Source organism: Solanum tuberosum, unplaced genomic scaffold, assembly GCF_000226075.1.
Source record: "Solanum tuberosum cultivar DM 1-3 516 R44 unplaced genomic scaffold, SolTub_3.0 scf00008, whole genome shotgun sequence".
Lineage (NCBI taxonomy): Eukaryota > Viridiplantae > Streptophyta > Magnoliopsida > Solanales > Solanaceae > Solanum > Solanum tuberosum.
This window is the reverse complement of record NW_006238934.1, coordinates 1,188,766-1,203,158: the sequence shown is the minus strand read 5'-3', so window position 1 is coordinate 1,203,158 and position 14,393 is coordinate 1,188,766. Positions and strand designations below refer to the sequence as shown.

At 33.9% G+C, this 14,393-nt stretch overlaps 1 protein-coding gene and 1 non-coding gene across 2 annotated transcripts; both read right to left on the bottom strand.

Moving 5' to 3' along the window:
• Positions 1-10,707: 10,707 nt before the first annotated feature.
• Positions 10,708-13,856, bottom strand: LOC102588512 (PRA1 family protein A1-like). The gene is made up of 7 exons (XM_006338948.2): positions 13,510-13,856; positions 13,385-13,425; positions 13,211-13,289; positions 11,515-11,601; positions 11,349-11,437; positions 11,156-11,227; positions 10,708-11,067 (listed from the first exon to the last, which is right to left on the bottom strand). Exons 1-7 carry the CDS (start codon positions 13,665-13,667, stop codon positions 10,964-10,966), a joined length of 630 nt encoding a protein of 209 aa, XP_006339010.1. The 5' UTR covers positions 13,668-13,856; the 3' UTR covers positions 10,708-10,963.
• Positions 13,857-14,234: 378 nt separating this feature from the next.
• TRNAV-CAC (transfer RNA valine (anticodon CAC)) lies at positions 14,235-14,308 on the bottom strand. The gene has a single exon. It is a non-coding gene; the product is annotated as a tRNA-Val (tRNA).
• Positions 14,309-14,393: the final 85 nt, after the last annotated feature.

Genomic DNA, 14,393 nt, shown 5'->3' with positions numbered 1-14,393 from the left:
ATGTAGTTAAAAAGGGTTCAAAAGATTGTGTTTCATTGAGTTTAAGTGTTCAGTTGGCAATATCATGAGTAGAAGGGTCTAGTTGACAATCCGAGCCAAGTATAAGAGTCTCCCAGGTCATTCCGCCAAAAATAAATTATAAGTTTACTTAATTTTATAAAAATAGAAAATAAATTTATTTTCAATAGCTAATAAACTATATAAATCCCAATAGATTTTCAAACAAAATGAATGTTTCATTTATGAGGAACTCCGTAATGAGTTGGGACCACCATGTATTCTCATACAATTTTTAACGCCTATTTCCGCATTTACAGACCCTTTTTTAGGAATTACCCAAAATCCTCAATTTTTCGTCTATATTAGCACATGGATCTAGCGCCCCGGAGCACCTAATATTTTTTTCTTAAAAAACTTTTGAGGACCTCTATAATGATTTGGGCAACTATCAAGTATACTCACACCATTGTTAACGCCAATTTCTGCATTTACATGCCCTTTTTTAGGAATAATCCAAATTCTTGATTTTTAGTGTGTTATAGCCCATGGATCCAGTGACCCGGAGCACCCAAAAAATTTTACTCAAAAAATTTTATAAGGACCTCCGTAATGTGTTGGGGAACCACAAAGTATACTCTCACTATTTTTAACGCTTATTTCCGCATTTACAGGCTCTTTCCTAGGAATTACCCAATTTTTTTTATTTTTCGTGTATATTAGCCCATATATCTGGGGGCCCGGAGCACCAAATTTTTTTTTCTCAAAAAACATTATGAGAACCTCTGTAATGAGTACTCACATCATTTTTAATGCCTATTTCCGCATTTATAGGCCCTTTTTTAGGAATTACCCAAAATTCTTGATTTTTCGTGTGTTATAGCCCATGACTCTAACGCACCAGAGCACCAAAATATTTTCGCAAAAAACTTTATGAGGACCTCCGTAATGAGTTAAGGAACCACCACGTATACTCACACCATTTTTTAACGTCTATTTTCACATTTAGAGGTCATTTTTCAGGAATTACCCAAAATATTTGATTTTTCATGATCTGACGCCTCAGAGCACCCAAAAAAAAATTCTCAAAAAAATTTATGAGGACCTCAGTAATGAGTTAGAGAACCACAATGTATACTCACACCATTTTTTTAACACCTATTTCCGCATTTACAGGCCCTTTTTTAGAATTACCCAAATTTCTCGATTTTTCGTGTGTATTTTCCCATGGATCTGGCGCTCCGGAGCTCCAAAAAAATTTCTCAAAAAAAATTATGAGTACCTCCGTAATGAGTTAAGGAACCACCATGTATACTCACACCATTTTTAACACTTTTTTTCCGCATTTATAGGCCCTTTTTTAGGAATTACCCAAATTCTTCGATTTTTCGTGTATATTTGCCTATGGACCTGGCGCCCTGGAGCACCAAATAAAAAATTCTGAAAAAACATTATGAGGACCTCGATAATGAGTTGGTGAACTGTCACGTATACTGACACAATTTTTTAACGCCTATTTCTATATTTACAAGCCTTTTTTTAGGAATTACCTAAAATCCTTGATTTTCCGTGTGTTATAGCCCATGGATCTGGCGCCTTGGAGGACCCGAAATTTTTGTTTTAACAACTTTATAAGGACCTCTATAATGAGTTGGGACCACCACGTATACCTATACAATTTTAATGCTTATTTTCGCATTTATAGCCCCTTTTTTAGTAATTATGCAAAATCCTTGATTATTCCTGTACATTAGCCCATGGATCTGGCGCCCCGGAGCACCCAATATTTTTTTCTCAAAAAACTTTTGAGGACCTCCATGTGAGTTGAGGAAGCATCATGTATACTCACATTATTTTTTAAACGCATATTTTAGCATTTACTGGCCATGAATCTGACACATTGGAGCACCTAAAAATATTTTCTGAAAAAACTTTTTAGCACCTTTGTAATGTGTGGGGGAACCATTGCTTATACTCACACCATTTTTTTAAACGCATATTTCTGCATTTATAGCCATTTTTTAGTAATTACGCAAATTCCTTGATTTTTCGTGTGTATTAGAGGGTGTTTGGATTGGTTTAAAAGTTGGTCAAACCTACTTTTAAGTCAGTTTTTGACTTCTGAAAGTGTTTGGCAAATATAAAACATAACTTAAACTAAGTCAAAAATGACTTAAAATAAGTTACGAAAGATTTGACAAGGTAAAAATGACTTAAAATAAGTCAGAAACCAAAAGTAGGTCTCCCTCTACTTTTTATTTTTTGACTTAAAAGTCATTTCAGTTTGACTTTTTATTTTTGACTTAAAAGCAACTTTTTTAAGCCAATCCAAACGGGCTCTTAGCCTATAGATCTAACGTCTCGGACCAACCAAAAAAAAATTTAAAAACTTTATGAGGACCTCCGTAATGAGTTGAAGAATCATCACATATACGCACACTATTTTTAATGCATATTTCAACATTTACATGCCATTTTTTAGGAATAACAAAAATTTCTTGATTTTTCATGTGTATTAGCATATGGATCAAGACGCCTCGAAACACCTAAAAAAATTCTGAAAAAAACTTTATGAGAAACTCTATAATGAGTTGGTGAATCATCATGTATACTCCCACCAGTTTTTAACGCATATTTCCGCATTTACAAAACATTTTTAGGAATTACGCAAATTTTTCAATTTTTCATGTATATTAGCCCATTGATCTGGCGTCTCAGAGCACCCAAAAAAATTTCCGAAAGAACTTTATGAGGACCTTCGTAATGAGTCAAGGAACCATCACGTATACTCACATTATTTTTTTAATGCATATTTCCGCATTTACTGGCCTTTTTTAGGACTTACGCAAATTCCTCTTTTTTCATATGTATTTTCGTGTGTATTAGCCCATGGACGCCTCAGAGCACCCAACAAAAATATGATATTTTTTTATGAGGTCTTCTATAATGAGTTGGGGAATCATTTACAGACCATTTTTTAGGAATATTGTAAATTCCTCAATTTTTTGAGTGTATTAGCCCGTGGATTTAATGCCTCGGAGCACCCAAAATAAATTCTGAAAACTTTATGAGGAACTCCGTAATGAATTGGGTAACCATTACGTATACTCGTCCCATTTTTTAACGCATATTTTCACATTTATTGGCCATTTTTTTGGAATTACGCAAATTCTTCGATTTTTCGTGTGTAGTAGCTCATGGTTCTGGTGCCTCGGAGCACCAAAAAAAATTTCTAAGAGAACTTTATGACGACCTCTGTAATGAGTTGAGGAACCATCACGTATACTCACACCATTTTTAACGCATATTTTTGCATTGACTAGCCATTTTTTAGGAATTATACAAATTCTTGGATTTTTCGTAAGTATTAACCCATGGTTTTGGCGCCTCGAAGCACCAGAATTATTTTCTAAAAACATTTAATGAGGACCACCGTAATGAGTTGGAGAACTATCATGTATACGCATACCATCTTTAACGCATATGTGCGCATTTATTGGTCATTTTATGAATTATGTAAATTCCTCTATTTTTCGTGTGTATTAGTCGGTGGATCGGCGCCTCAGAGCACCCAAAATTTTTCTATAAAAACTTTATGAGAACCTCCGTAATGAGTTGGGGAACCATCACGTATATACACACCATTTTTTGTGTGTATATTTTCGCATTTACATGGCCTTTTTTTAAGAAATTACACAAATTTCTTGATTTCCGTAATGAGTTGGGGAACCATCACGTATACTCACACCATTTTTAACGCATATTTCCGCATTTAAAGGCCATTTTTTAGGAATTACGCAAATTCATCAAAATTGTGTGTGTATTAGCATATGTATATGGCGCCTCAGAACACCCAAAATTTAATCTAAAAAAACTCTATGAGTACCTCTGTACTGAGTTGGGAAATCATCACGTATACTCACACCAATTTTTTAATGCATATTTCCACATTTATTGGCCATTTTTTAGGAATTACTCAATTTTTTGTGTGTATTAAACACATGGATCTGATGACCCGGAGTCTGATATTTGTGTCTTCCGTCAAAATTGGATTGAAATCGTAATCATTGAAGCTTCAAAACATATGCTGGATTAACAAATTATTGTTGAAAGTATTACTTCTACTGACTTTTTGTCCGTTTATTTAGATGATGTTGTGAAGAGGGAAGATTTCTTTATTATATCCAAACTCTGGTAATCAAGATTCGAACAAATTGAGCAATTTGAAAGTTGTGTAGCTGCACTGATTATGCACCTGAAGATGTGCCAGTGGCATTTAACAAAACTCTACATGATCTGCAACTCAATTACATTGATCTTTAGGGCTATGCACCGCTCGGTTCTCCTGGTTTTGTACTCCTGAAGGGTGATGAGGTTCTGAAGCAGCCTGCTGTGATCTCAGTTGCTGAGAAAATGGGGAAGACTCCGGCTCAGGTTTGTCTTCGTTGGGGCGTGCAGATGGGTCATTGTGTACTTCCTTAAAGCACACATGAATCCAGGATCAAAGAGAATTTCGATATTTTTAGCTGGTCCATACCTGAAGACTTGCTCACCAAGTTCTCCGAAATTGAGCAGGTGACTCGTTGTTTATATATGTTTCCCTTCTTATCCCCATGTGAAAACCAAAAAGAAGTTGGATGTATTAATCGTTATCACCAACTTTGCTAGATTCTTGTTGTTTATTTTTGAATTGTGATGCAGGCTAGCTTGTTTAGAGTCACTCCATTCGCGAAAACTCTTGCAGATATATTTGATGGTGAGTTTTAGAGCTACACACAAAAAAGAGCACATTAAGTGTTAGTTATGAATTATGATTGGTGGTGGGAATGGTATGGTAGATACTGAATACCATATCGTGATTTAAATGTTCTATTTTGGTGATTGATTGATTAATTAATAAGAAAATTGTTTGTACTTTATTTTAAATATTTTTACATGTGTAAGGGTATTAGTATGATATAATTAAAACGTTTCTTGAAATGCCAAAGTCATAATTCTTTATTATGCAAATAAATGTAAGTTTAACTTGACCAAACTATGATAATCAATATACCGTATAGCAAATTATCGATACCAAACTTTAAAATATCGAACCATACCGAATTAATTTGGTATAGTAATAGTATAATATTTTTAAAAATCAAAATTACCGAACTGAACTTTCCAATACCATGCTATATACGTAGCATGCCCACCCCTAGTTATGATTCTCAATGAGGAGATGAGAGGTCTGGCAGCGAGGGTGAAAGCCTGAGTTTTCTTTTCCCTTTGTTTTTGTTTAGGGATTTGTTGTAAACTTGTAATGCTAATTATAGTTATGTTTGGTAGTAGGCATTCCTTTAATTTGACCTCAATTGTTGTTTATGTCCTTAAACTTTAGGACTGCATAAGTAGACAAATACATCCTACGTGACATAATACACGTATACACATACATCTAGTTAAGGTTAAACTGGACAAACTTATATTTTACATTCATTATTTCGTAATAGTGCATCATTTTCTCAAAATCTTGAATACACCTCTAGGTCAAGAGAAGTGTCCACGAGAGAAAAAGGGTGAGGAAGGATTTTGACCAATTTGTAGAAAGTTGGTATAAAATCTAGTCTATAGCTATATTTGGAAATATTTTAAAAGTGTAGCTACATAGTATCTATGTTTGCTTAATTAGGAAATTTTATGATTCGTTCAAGTCATAGTCTTTCAAAGATATGGGGTAACTTTGACAAATGGCCATACAAAATTATAGGTTTGCCTTTGAAATTCAAAGTTGTATATCACTCATGCAACTTTATTGTATTTGTTTGTTTAATTTAGTTGAAGACGCATAAGTTAATAAAGAGTGCTCTCTATTTACCCCTCTATATCAATGTTTGACCAATTTTTAGGGACTTAACTATAAAATTTAGTCTTTAGCTATGTTAGGAAATGTTTTTAAAGTGTAGCTATGTTTGCTTAGTTAGTCAATTTTCTTGGTCATATTTTGGATCTCCTAACCATAAACACATTCCCAACTACTTCAAAATTTCAATATAAATAGACATGTTCAAAGGCTTATTTTATACAAAACATAGCTACATTTCCATATCAAAAATTAAAGAAAATAGGCAAACTATTTCTCCCTTCATCATCACTATTTTTTTTCATTTTCTTCTCATGTATTACAACCCTAGCAACAAGTCAATCCCCTTTAGTGACAGCCTTTTGTCACAAGAAAATCCAAGACCCTGCCTTTTGCTTAAAGATTATTGCATCAGACCCTCGTTTTCAAACCGCGAAAACTACTCATGATCTTGAATCATTAACAATCGATTTGGGATTGAAATTTCTGAGAGGAGTAACTAATAAGTGTACAATACTATTGCGAAGAGAAAAAGATATAAAAATTAAAGCTTCTTTGGGCTCTTGTATTGGAGCATATGGTTTGATTAGGTTGAATTTTGATAAGATGAGAGTAGCTTTTCAAACTGGAAGACCTTTAAGTGAAGCAGGAGCAGATGCTAAGGTTGCTGTTTTGAAGTGCAACTATGACTTTGATAGCCAAAAATTGGTATCCCCTCTAGCACAAGATAATCATAATATGTTGAATTTCATTCAGATTATCGTTGGTAACTCTATATGAACTTTTTCGAATTCATTAATATGATTAGAAGTTGAAATTTCATTAGAAATGTAGCCTAGGTAGAATGATTTATTTATGAATGGAATAAAAATTGTTCTTCTTTATTCACTATGTTTTATTTATTCAAGCTATTAGATATCGGTTTCGTAGTCCTGACTAATTAACCCCGGCACGTAAAGGCCCATTGACGATTGAACATACATAAGATTATTTTTTATTGAAAAATTATTTTAAAAAATATATAAAGTTTGTTAATTCAAAGATTGAATATTTGACATTTCAAATTCGATTTAATGATTTAGTACATATGTTTTAAATATGGGGAACATATACGAGAAAAGGCCCAAAATAGTCCCTCATCTTTGGGTTAAAACTCAAAGTCATCCTTGAGTTTTCACATGAAGCATTAATAGTCCCTCATGTTTGCATTATTGGTGCACTTTTGGTCCTCCTTCAAAATATTGCCTACTTTTTAACATTGATTTTATTCATAATTTATGTATGGAATGTTTAATCGTTATTTTATATATTTAGTAGAAATAATAACTCCATGTGAGAGATTGTGAGAAGAAAAACACATTGTTTTGGTTAGTAGAAATCGTATTGCAGGTAAAGTCGAGATGTTCATCACGATGATTTCACGTGCAATAGTACAATTTTTTCTTTTCTTGCAATGTCATATGTTAAAATGTTCTTAGTTTAAGCTGCAGTAATATTTATACTGAATAGAACAAGGTGTTCTGTTAGTAGAAATCGTATTGCAGGTAAAGTCGAGATGTTCATCACGATGATTTCACGTGCAATAGTACAATTTTTTCTTTTCTTGCAATGTCATATGTTAAAATGTTCTTAATTTAGCTGTAGTACTATTATACTGAACAGAACAAGATGTTATTCTTCTCACCTTCTCTCACATAGAGTTATTATTTTTATTAAATATATAAAAAGACGATGGGACATTCCTTACATAAAATTATGAACAAAATTAATGTTAAAAAATAGGCAAAAGTTTAGGGGAGGACCAAAAGTGCACCAATATTGCAAACATGAAGGACTATTAGTGCTCCATGTGAAAACTCAAGGATGATTTTGAGTCTTAACTCAAAGATGAGGGACTATTTTGGGCTTCTCTCAACATATACTATACTTTTTCTTTTATTGTTTTTTAAAAATATGTGCTAACAAAAAATGTAGTTCATCTAAGTTCTACTTTTAATAAAATAAAGTATTTATATTGAATTTTTTTGTAATAATATCAATTATATATTAATGTCACGATTGTGAATCATGCGATTTATTGTACCGGATTAAAAACCAATTTTTTTTTCTTGGTAACCACATCGATTTATCTAAATTTCTGAAATTGAAACAACACAAAACTTTAATTAATCAAAATCGAAATATCTATTTTAATAATCTAACTCAAAATAAATATTCAAAGCCGATTGAATAAAAAATATTTTGTTTCAAAGCAGTTGAAAGAATTGTGAAAGTTTAACAAAGAGCAAATTAAGGAATTAAAACCTGGTTTCATAAATTATCGTACAAAATCTTTATTTTTTAAATTTACCTTTTTACTTATTTTTTTTTAACCGAATTTGTTATATTTTGTAAGATTTCTATTGCTATGTTTAGAACAAGTCAAACTATTTACAAATAAATAATTTAGATGCTTAAATTACATATTTTTTTTAAAAAAATCCTTTTTTTATTTTTGGGAAAATTATATGAAGAATGAGTGAACAAATACATAAAAATTAACCCATAAATCTCACTCCCTAATTTAGCCCAAGTTTCCATTTTTTTTTAGATCAAAATCGTGATTTCTTAAATAGTTAATGTTTTGTACATTAAAAAAATTATATCTATGTATTATATTTTTGGTCTGTAATATATTAAATATGTGATTTTTCCTTTTATAATCAAACTTCAAAGTAGTACTTTATACCCGATTTTAGCATTTACTTCATATTTTACATCTCCTAACCATAAACACAAACTTCAAAATTCCATTATAAATAGACATGTTCAAAGGCTTATTTTATACATAGAAGAAAAAAACATAGCTCCGATGGGCAAACTATTTTTCACTTCAGCGTCACTTATATTTTTTATTTTCTTGTCATGTGTTACAAAGCTAGCCACAAGCCAATCACCTTTAGTGACAACTTTTTGTCACACGAAAATCCAAGACCCGGAGTTTTGCTTAAAGATTATTGCATCAGATCCTCGTTTTCAAACCGCGAAAACTGTTCATGATCTTGAAACATTAGCAATTGATTTGGGAGCAAAATTTGTGAAAGGAGTAAGTAATAAGTGTTCAATTCTGTTGCAAAGAGAAACAGATCGAAATATTAAAGCTGCTTTGGGCTCTTGTAGTGGAGCATATAGTTTGATCAGTATAGATTTCAACAGCATGAGAGTAGCTTTTCAAACAGCAAGACCTTTAAGTGAACTAGGAGCAGGTGCTAGGACTGCTGTTTTGAAGTGCAATCAAGACTTTGATGACATGAATTTGGCTTCCCCTCTTGCACAAGATAATCATGATTTGTTGAATTTCATTCAGATTATAGTTGGTAACTCTGTGTAAGCTTTTTGAATTCATGATTATGATTAGAAGTTAGAAATTTCATTAGGAATATAGAATAGGTAAATGATTTATTTATGAAAGTAGGGAAAAGAAATATTGCTCTTTATTAACTATGTTTTATCCATTCAAGCTTTTTATCTCTTTGGGTTTTCATTATGTTCACCTTTTTTCTCTTTGGGTTTTCATTATGTCCGACATGAGCTTCGAAGTCCTGACTAACCACAGCCCCCTAAAACAGAATATTTTTTCCATGGGATAAGGCACAAGTACCCCTCTAGACTATGACCAAAACCCAGAGACACACCTAAACTTAACTAGTGTCATAGTCTAGGGATACTTGTGCCTCATCCCTTTTTTCCATTCCTAGACTCGAATCTAAGATGTCTGGATAAAGTGATTCTATACCTAATTCATTCCACAACAATAGTTGGTGATGGAGTAATTGGAGTTATGATTACTATGGATAGGTGAAAAACTAGGAACACAAATGGCCATCTATGATATATAACTTCCACCACACCAAAATGTTTTTCTGATTTTACTAAGCAAGTACATGTAATTTGCATCAGCCAATGAGAAAGAAACCAAGAATCTCTTTCAAGATGCATTGTTTTCAACTTGGATCTGGGAAGGCTAACAAGATGCAAGTATATGTAGTGGAAGGAGAAGCATAACAAGTTTGCAAGTGATATAAACTGAACAAAAGCAATCTGAGAAAGCTAATGTGCAAACGACAGAATCTTTGCGTACTAGATAACCCAAAGCCTCTAATATGTATATAAATTGCAGAAATCAGTAACCACAGGTAAGAATTTAACAAAGGAAACTAATACATTGCACGGCTAACTCCTATACAAATATCCCAGAGACCAGTCCACAAGTCTAAATAGCAGCCATTTTTTCAAGAAAATATCTGTAATGTGTAGCTTTGATATACACAGTTTTGAGCTATAAGGCGTCAAACTGCCATCTAAAGAAGTCTCATCAAAGAAATGGCATACTATTTGAGGCTGGGCAAAATTTGAGATGCAGCTTAACCAAATTAGTTGCATTTCCATAATTGAAGTGGTACACCGGGGGAAAGAGGTATATGTGGACACAACTTCCTTTAAATAACAGCTCCTACTGACCCTCAAGTCTTCTCTTGGATTTATATAAGCTAAAAGTGTTTTATAATGCTCAAATTGAGTCAATACAAACCTCGAGGTTTCATAAAACGAGAAACAGGCACACCATCTCTTCTTCAAAAAAAAATTTGAACAAGTATAAAAAAATGCATGAGTGAATAGAAAGGAATGCACCTCTACTATAGAATATGCACCAGCGATTTAAAACTAAAAAGAATGTAGAAATGTACCAGCTACTTAAGGCTTCACTAGAACAATCAAAAACAATGCCTTGTAGGTCATATGATCTTAGCTTATATCTAAACTTCCACTAAATAGATCAATCCATTTGGCCATCACGTCAACATTTCACTAGTTTTTTCTTAATCAAGTAGGTAAGCATTTCACTATTTTCATATCAAACTGGAGAGAGATTTCAGAAGTACAGGATCGACAAGTATTTTCCTTTTCTTTTACGAAAGGAAAATAGACTTCCCACAAGCATGTAAACTGCTGAACCACACATTCTTGTTACTATTTCAAGACTGATTAGACCATGCTAATTTACAGATAAGCCAACGAAAAATATAATGAGTGAATCAGTACATCTAATTGCAGATTGGTAGAGCAACCGGAACTCAACTGAAGCTACAGCTCACTATAGTTGCGCCAGACAGCTCGGAATTCTTCACGGAATGTATTGAGGCGAGCCTTCAAATTAGGACTCCTGAAGCTTGCATGAGCAAGAGTGGCTGAAAGAGAGAGAGAAGAGAGTTTTATTCCATCATAACATAGAATTTGAACAAAAAAACAAAATTACAATAAGAAGAGAGAACGCACCAAGAAGACCTATACCAAAAGCCCAAAGGACGGTTAAAAGGCCACAGGAAACAAACCAGAGGAAGAAACTCACTGCACAATTGCACAACAGTATCAAACAGAATTTCATAATTCAACTCCCAAAGATTCAACATGAAAGTAAAGAAGAGAAAGGAAGATAGAAAACATAAACTAGAACAAACACTTCCAGTACCTATAGAGAATACAAAGACAAACACCCAACGAGGCCTTCCACAAATGAATATTGCTCTTTTAGTGGATGGACGCCCTCGAATAACCGGCCTGAACATTATCAAATATATGTCACCAGCGATACAGCCTCAGTGTGCTTAAAAATATAAATATACATGCATACTTACGTGAGTGCAGGCCTCATTTTTGCAGCTAAATGAGGTGAAAACTGTCTGACAGTTCTTGTCACCTTTTCACTAAAAGTACCTGCAAAACTGCAGGAACAATCCTTAGCAACATTAAAAGATACAGGAATAAAGTATGAATGCTATTATCAAACCTTATTTCTTCAGTGGAAATTTTATTTTTTGATTATTAAAGATAATATATTCAAATATCCAGAAGCATCGAGAATGTGCTATGAAGTATTTACAGGAAAAATATCAATACACATAATGTAATGAACTCAAAAAGTCTATCATGGCATTTGTGTCATATGCAATAGCCATGTTATACCGGGAAAAAAAACAGTTAAGAGATACATCTGTACTTCAATGTTAGGTGGCTAAATTTGTTTCACATGCATCTCTAAACAAACAGATTAGTATATCCAACAGATAGTAAAACAGACAGTTGGAATCGGTTATTCTTCTACCTATTGACGCATAACCAGAAAACCTGAAGCAACAAGCTAACATGAGTGCTTTTCCTTCTAATATGAAAGAATTATTATTGACCAGGGAAAAACATAGAAAAACTTTCAAGGAGTTCAAATAACTTGTGTCATTTTCTCTCCATATGGAGGGCAGGGTATGCTAATGTGTCACGAATGAAAAAATCATTTAGTTCACTACTACATCCCTGCATCAGAAGGGTATTATTTACTCGTAGACCAAACCAAAAGACTATCCTGTTCAACCTACTGCAGTTTTAAAGCCATATAAGTCTCCAAGAAAAATAACTCAAAGCTAGGAAGGCTAACTTTTAACCCTATGATAGATAGGAGAATTTGAAATTTTATGAATAAGAACAGTTTGGAAAAGCATCAAGTTTAATTTGAATAAAAGAGAATATAAATAACCTGCACAAAAGCATAACGAAAAAGACGAGCGGATCAAGAAGGACATAGATGTCAAAAGGTGTTAACCCCATAGGCGGACCCACATGCAAAGTTGGGGTGCATATGCACCCATTAACTTTAGAAAAAACCATGTGTATATATGTATATCTATCTTGGGAAACTGGTAGAAACTAGGATATAATTAACAGTGCACTTATGAGTAGCATAGGAGTGCCTTGTGCCGCTGGTACAAGCCAAAGGTACCACTCGTGAGACCAAGGTTCAAATCCAACTAAAGTTTAGATTGGTGCACATAAAGTCTTCAAATCCTGGGTTCGTCTCTATTTAACCCACCACTCAAGATGATCCACGTCCCATGTCTTAACAAAAAAATTGAAAATATTTCATTTGTTGCACAACTAAGCCAAGGTATTACTTTATCTGGAAAAGGTTCAATTTTTTCACTCGCCTTTTGACTTCCCTTAACTTTGCTCACCGATAGAAGTTAGTCACAGAAACACCCTTGTCGTTACCCGTACAAATCATATTTGCCTTTCTTTGCTAATGAAGTTCCACCTTGTGCATTTAATCCAAGCTGGCTTTTTAAACTTGCCATGTTTGCAGACTCGTGAAAAGAACCAACCCCTTTACCCATATCACCCCTCACCCCCCTCCTTCACATTGTTTATTCTAACCATTTACCCTCTTTCCCCCACATTCCACCTTAGAAAAGCAAAGGCAACAATACAAAATATAGGCAAATGGTATGTAAACTAAAACTCTAATGGCAAAAAAAACCTAACCAATAGATCAGAATAGAATACCTGTCATTTAGAAAAGCAATACTAAGTGCTGTCAAAAGCGCAGCAACAATTGCAAGTGGCTTCCTTAGAAACCCCAATGCTGCAATACAAAATGCAAATGAATGTACTTATGAGCTCCAAAATAAACACGGTAAAGCTAAAATTCATATACATAACTCAATAATCTTTCATTACCAAGAATAGCCACAATCATAATAAAGTAATTCGTCCTGTAACTGCAAAAGATTAAAAAAAAACATTTTAAATGCAATTCAGAAAAACCTAATTAGTGCATTGAATTGCCAATTAAGAGAACGTACTAGTAGAGATTACACTTGAGTCGACTGTTCCATTTGGAATAAGATCGGGGGAAAGTGAAGCGAGAGAAGAATTCAGAGAAGGGACGTGGTGGAGATGACCACTCGACTTCGCGTAGAGCCTCAATTAGATCCTCTGTGGTTACAGTTCCCCAATCCATTGTTGAAGAATAGGCGAAACCCTAGAATTCACCGGACACAAAGCAAGGGAAAAAGGGACTGAAGTCTGAAGGCTTTTGGAAATTCAGCTCTGCGGAGAGTAGTAAAATGGTTTGAAATTTTTTGGAATGGTGCACGAATGATGAAGATGAAGATGAAGTGCGGTGGGATTGCTTCTCGTTTTTTAGTTCGAGAGCCGTGGGTATAGAGAAAATTGATTGGAAGTGTCACCTTCGAATGAGCACAGTGCGTGATTTGGATTTAGACGGAGCTTTAATGTGGGTTTTGATTCTCCGAATACCAAGTGGGAAATAAACAAAAAACAGTGTCAATTCTAATTTAATTGAAGCTCTAGTCTGGGCTTCGAACATCGAGTGTGAAACAAAAAAAACTAAAAAGCACGGTATGATTTTTTGGGGAGCTGAATGGGCCCTGTAGTACGCGATCTAGATTTAGTCGAAGCTCCAAACACCGAGTGAAAAACTACAAAAGTTTTTGGGGAAAAAAAGCCTTCGCAATCTAAATTTAGTCGGAGCTCCAAACACCGAATGGAAAACCAAAAAAAAAAGTGTCTGAGCCCGGGTTCGAACCGGGGACCTCTAGTGTGTGAGACTAGCGTGATAACCGACTACACCACCCAGACACATGTAAACGAGTTTCTAGGTTTATCATTTGATAAACTTTAAATCAAATTGCTATAGTGATATTTATTTATAGAAAAAGTTTAT

What these genes read in the sequence shown, in the direction of transcription:
- LOC102588512 (XM_006338948.2), bottom strand. Translation starts at nt 13,667, where the DNA reads ATGGATTGGGGAACTGTAACCACAGAGGATCTAATTGAGGCTCTACGC. An exon ending in CTCAAGTGTAATCTCTACTA is followed by an intron (nt 13,426 to 13,509) that starts GTACGTTCTCTT and finishes AATCTTTTGCAG; the next exon opens with TTACAGGACGAATTACTTTA. An exon ending in TATGATTGTGGCTATTCTTG is followed by an intron (nt 13,290 to 13,384) that starts GTAATGAAAGAT and finishes TTTGTATTGCAG; the next exon opens with CATTGGGGTTTCTAAGGAAG.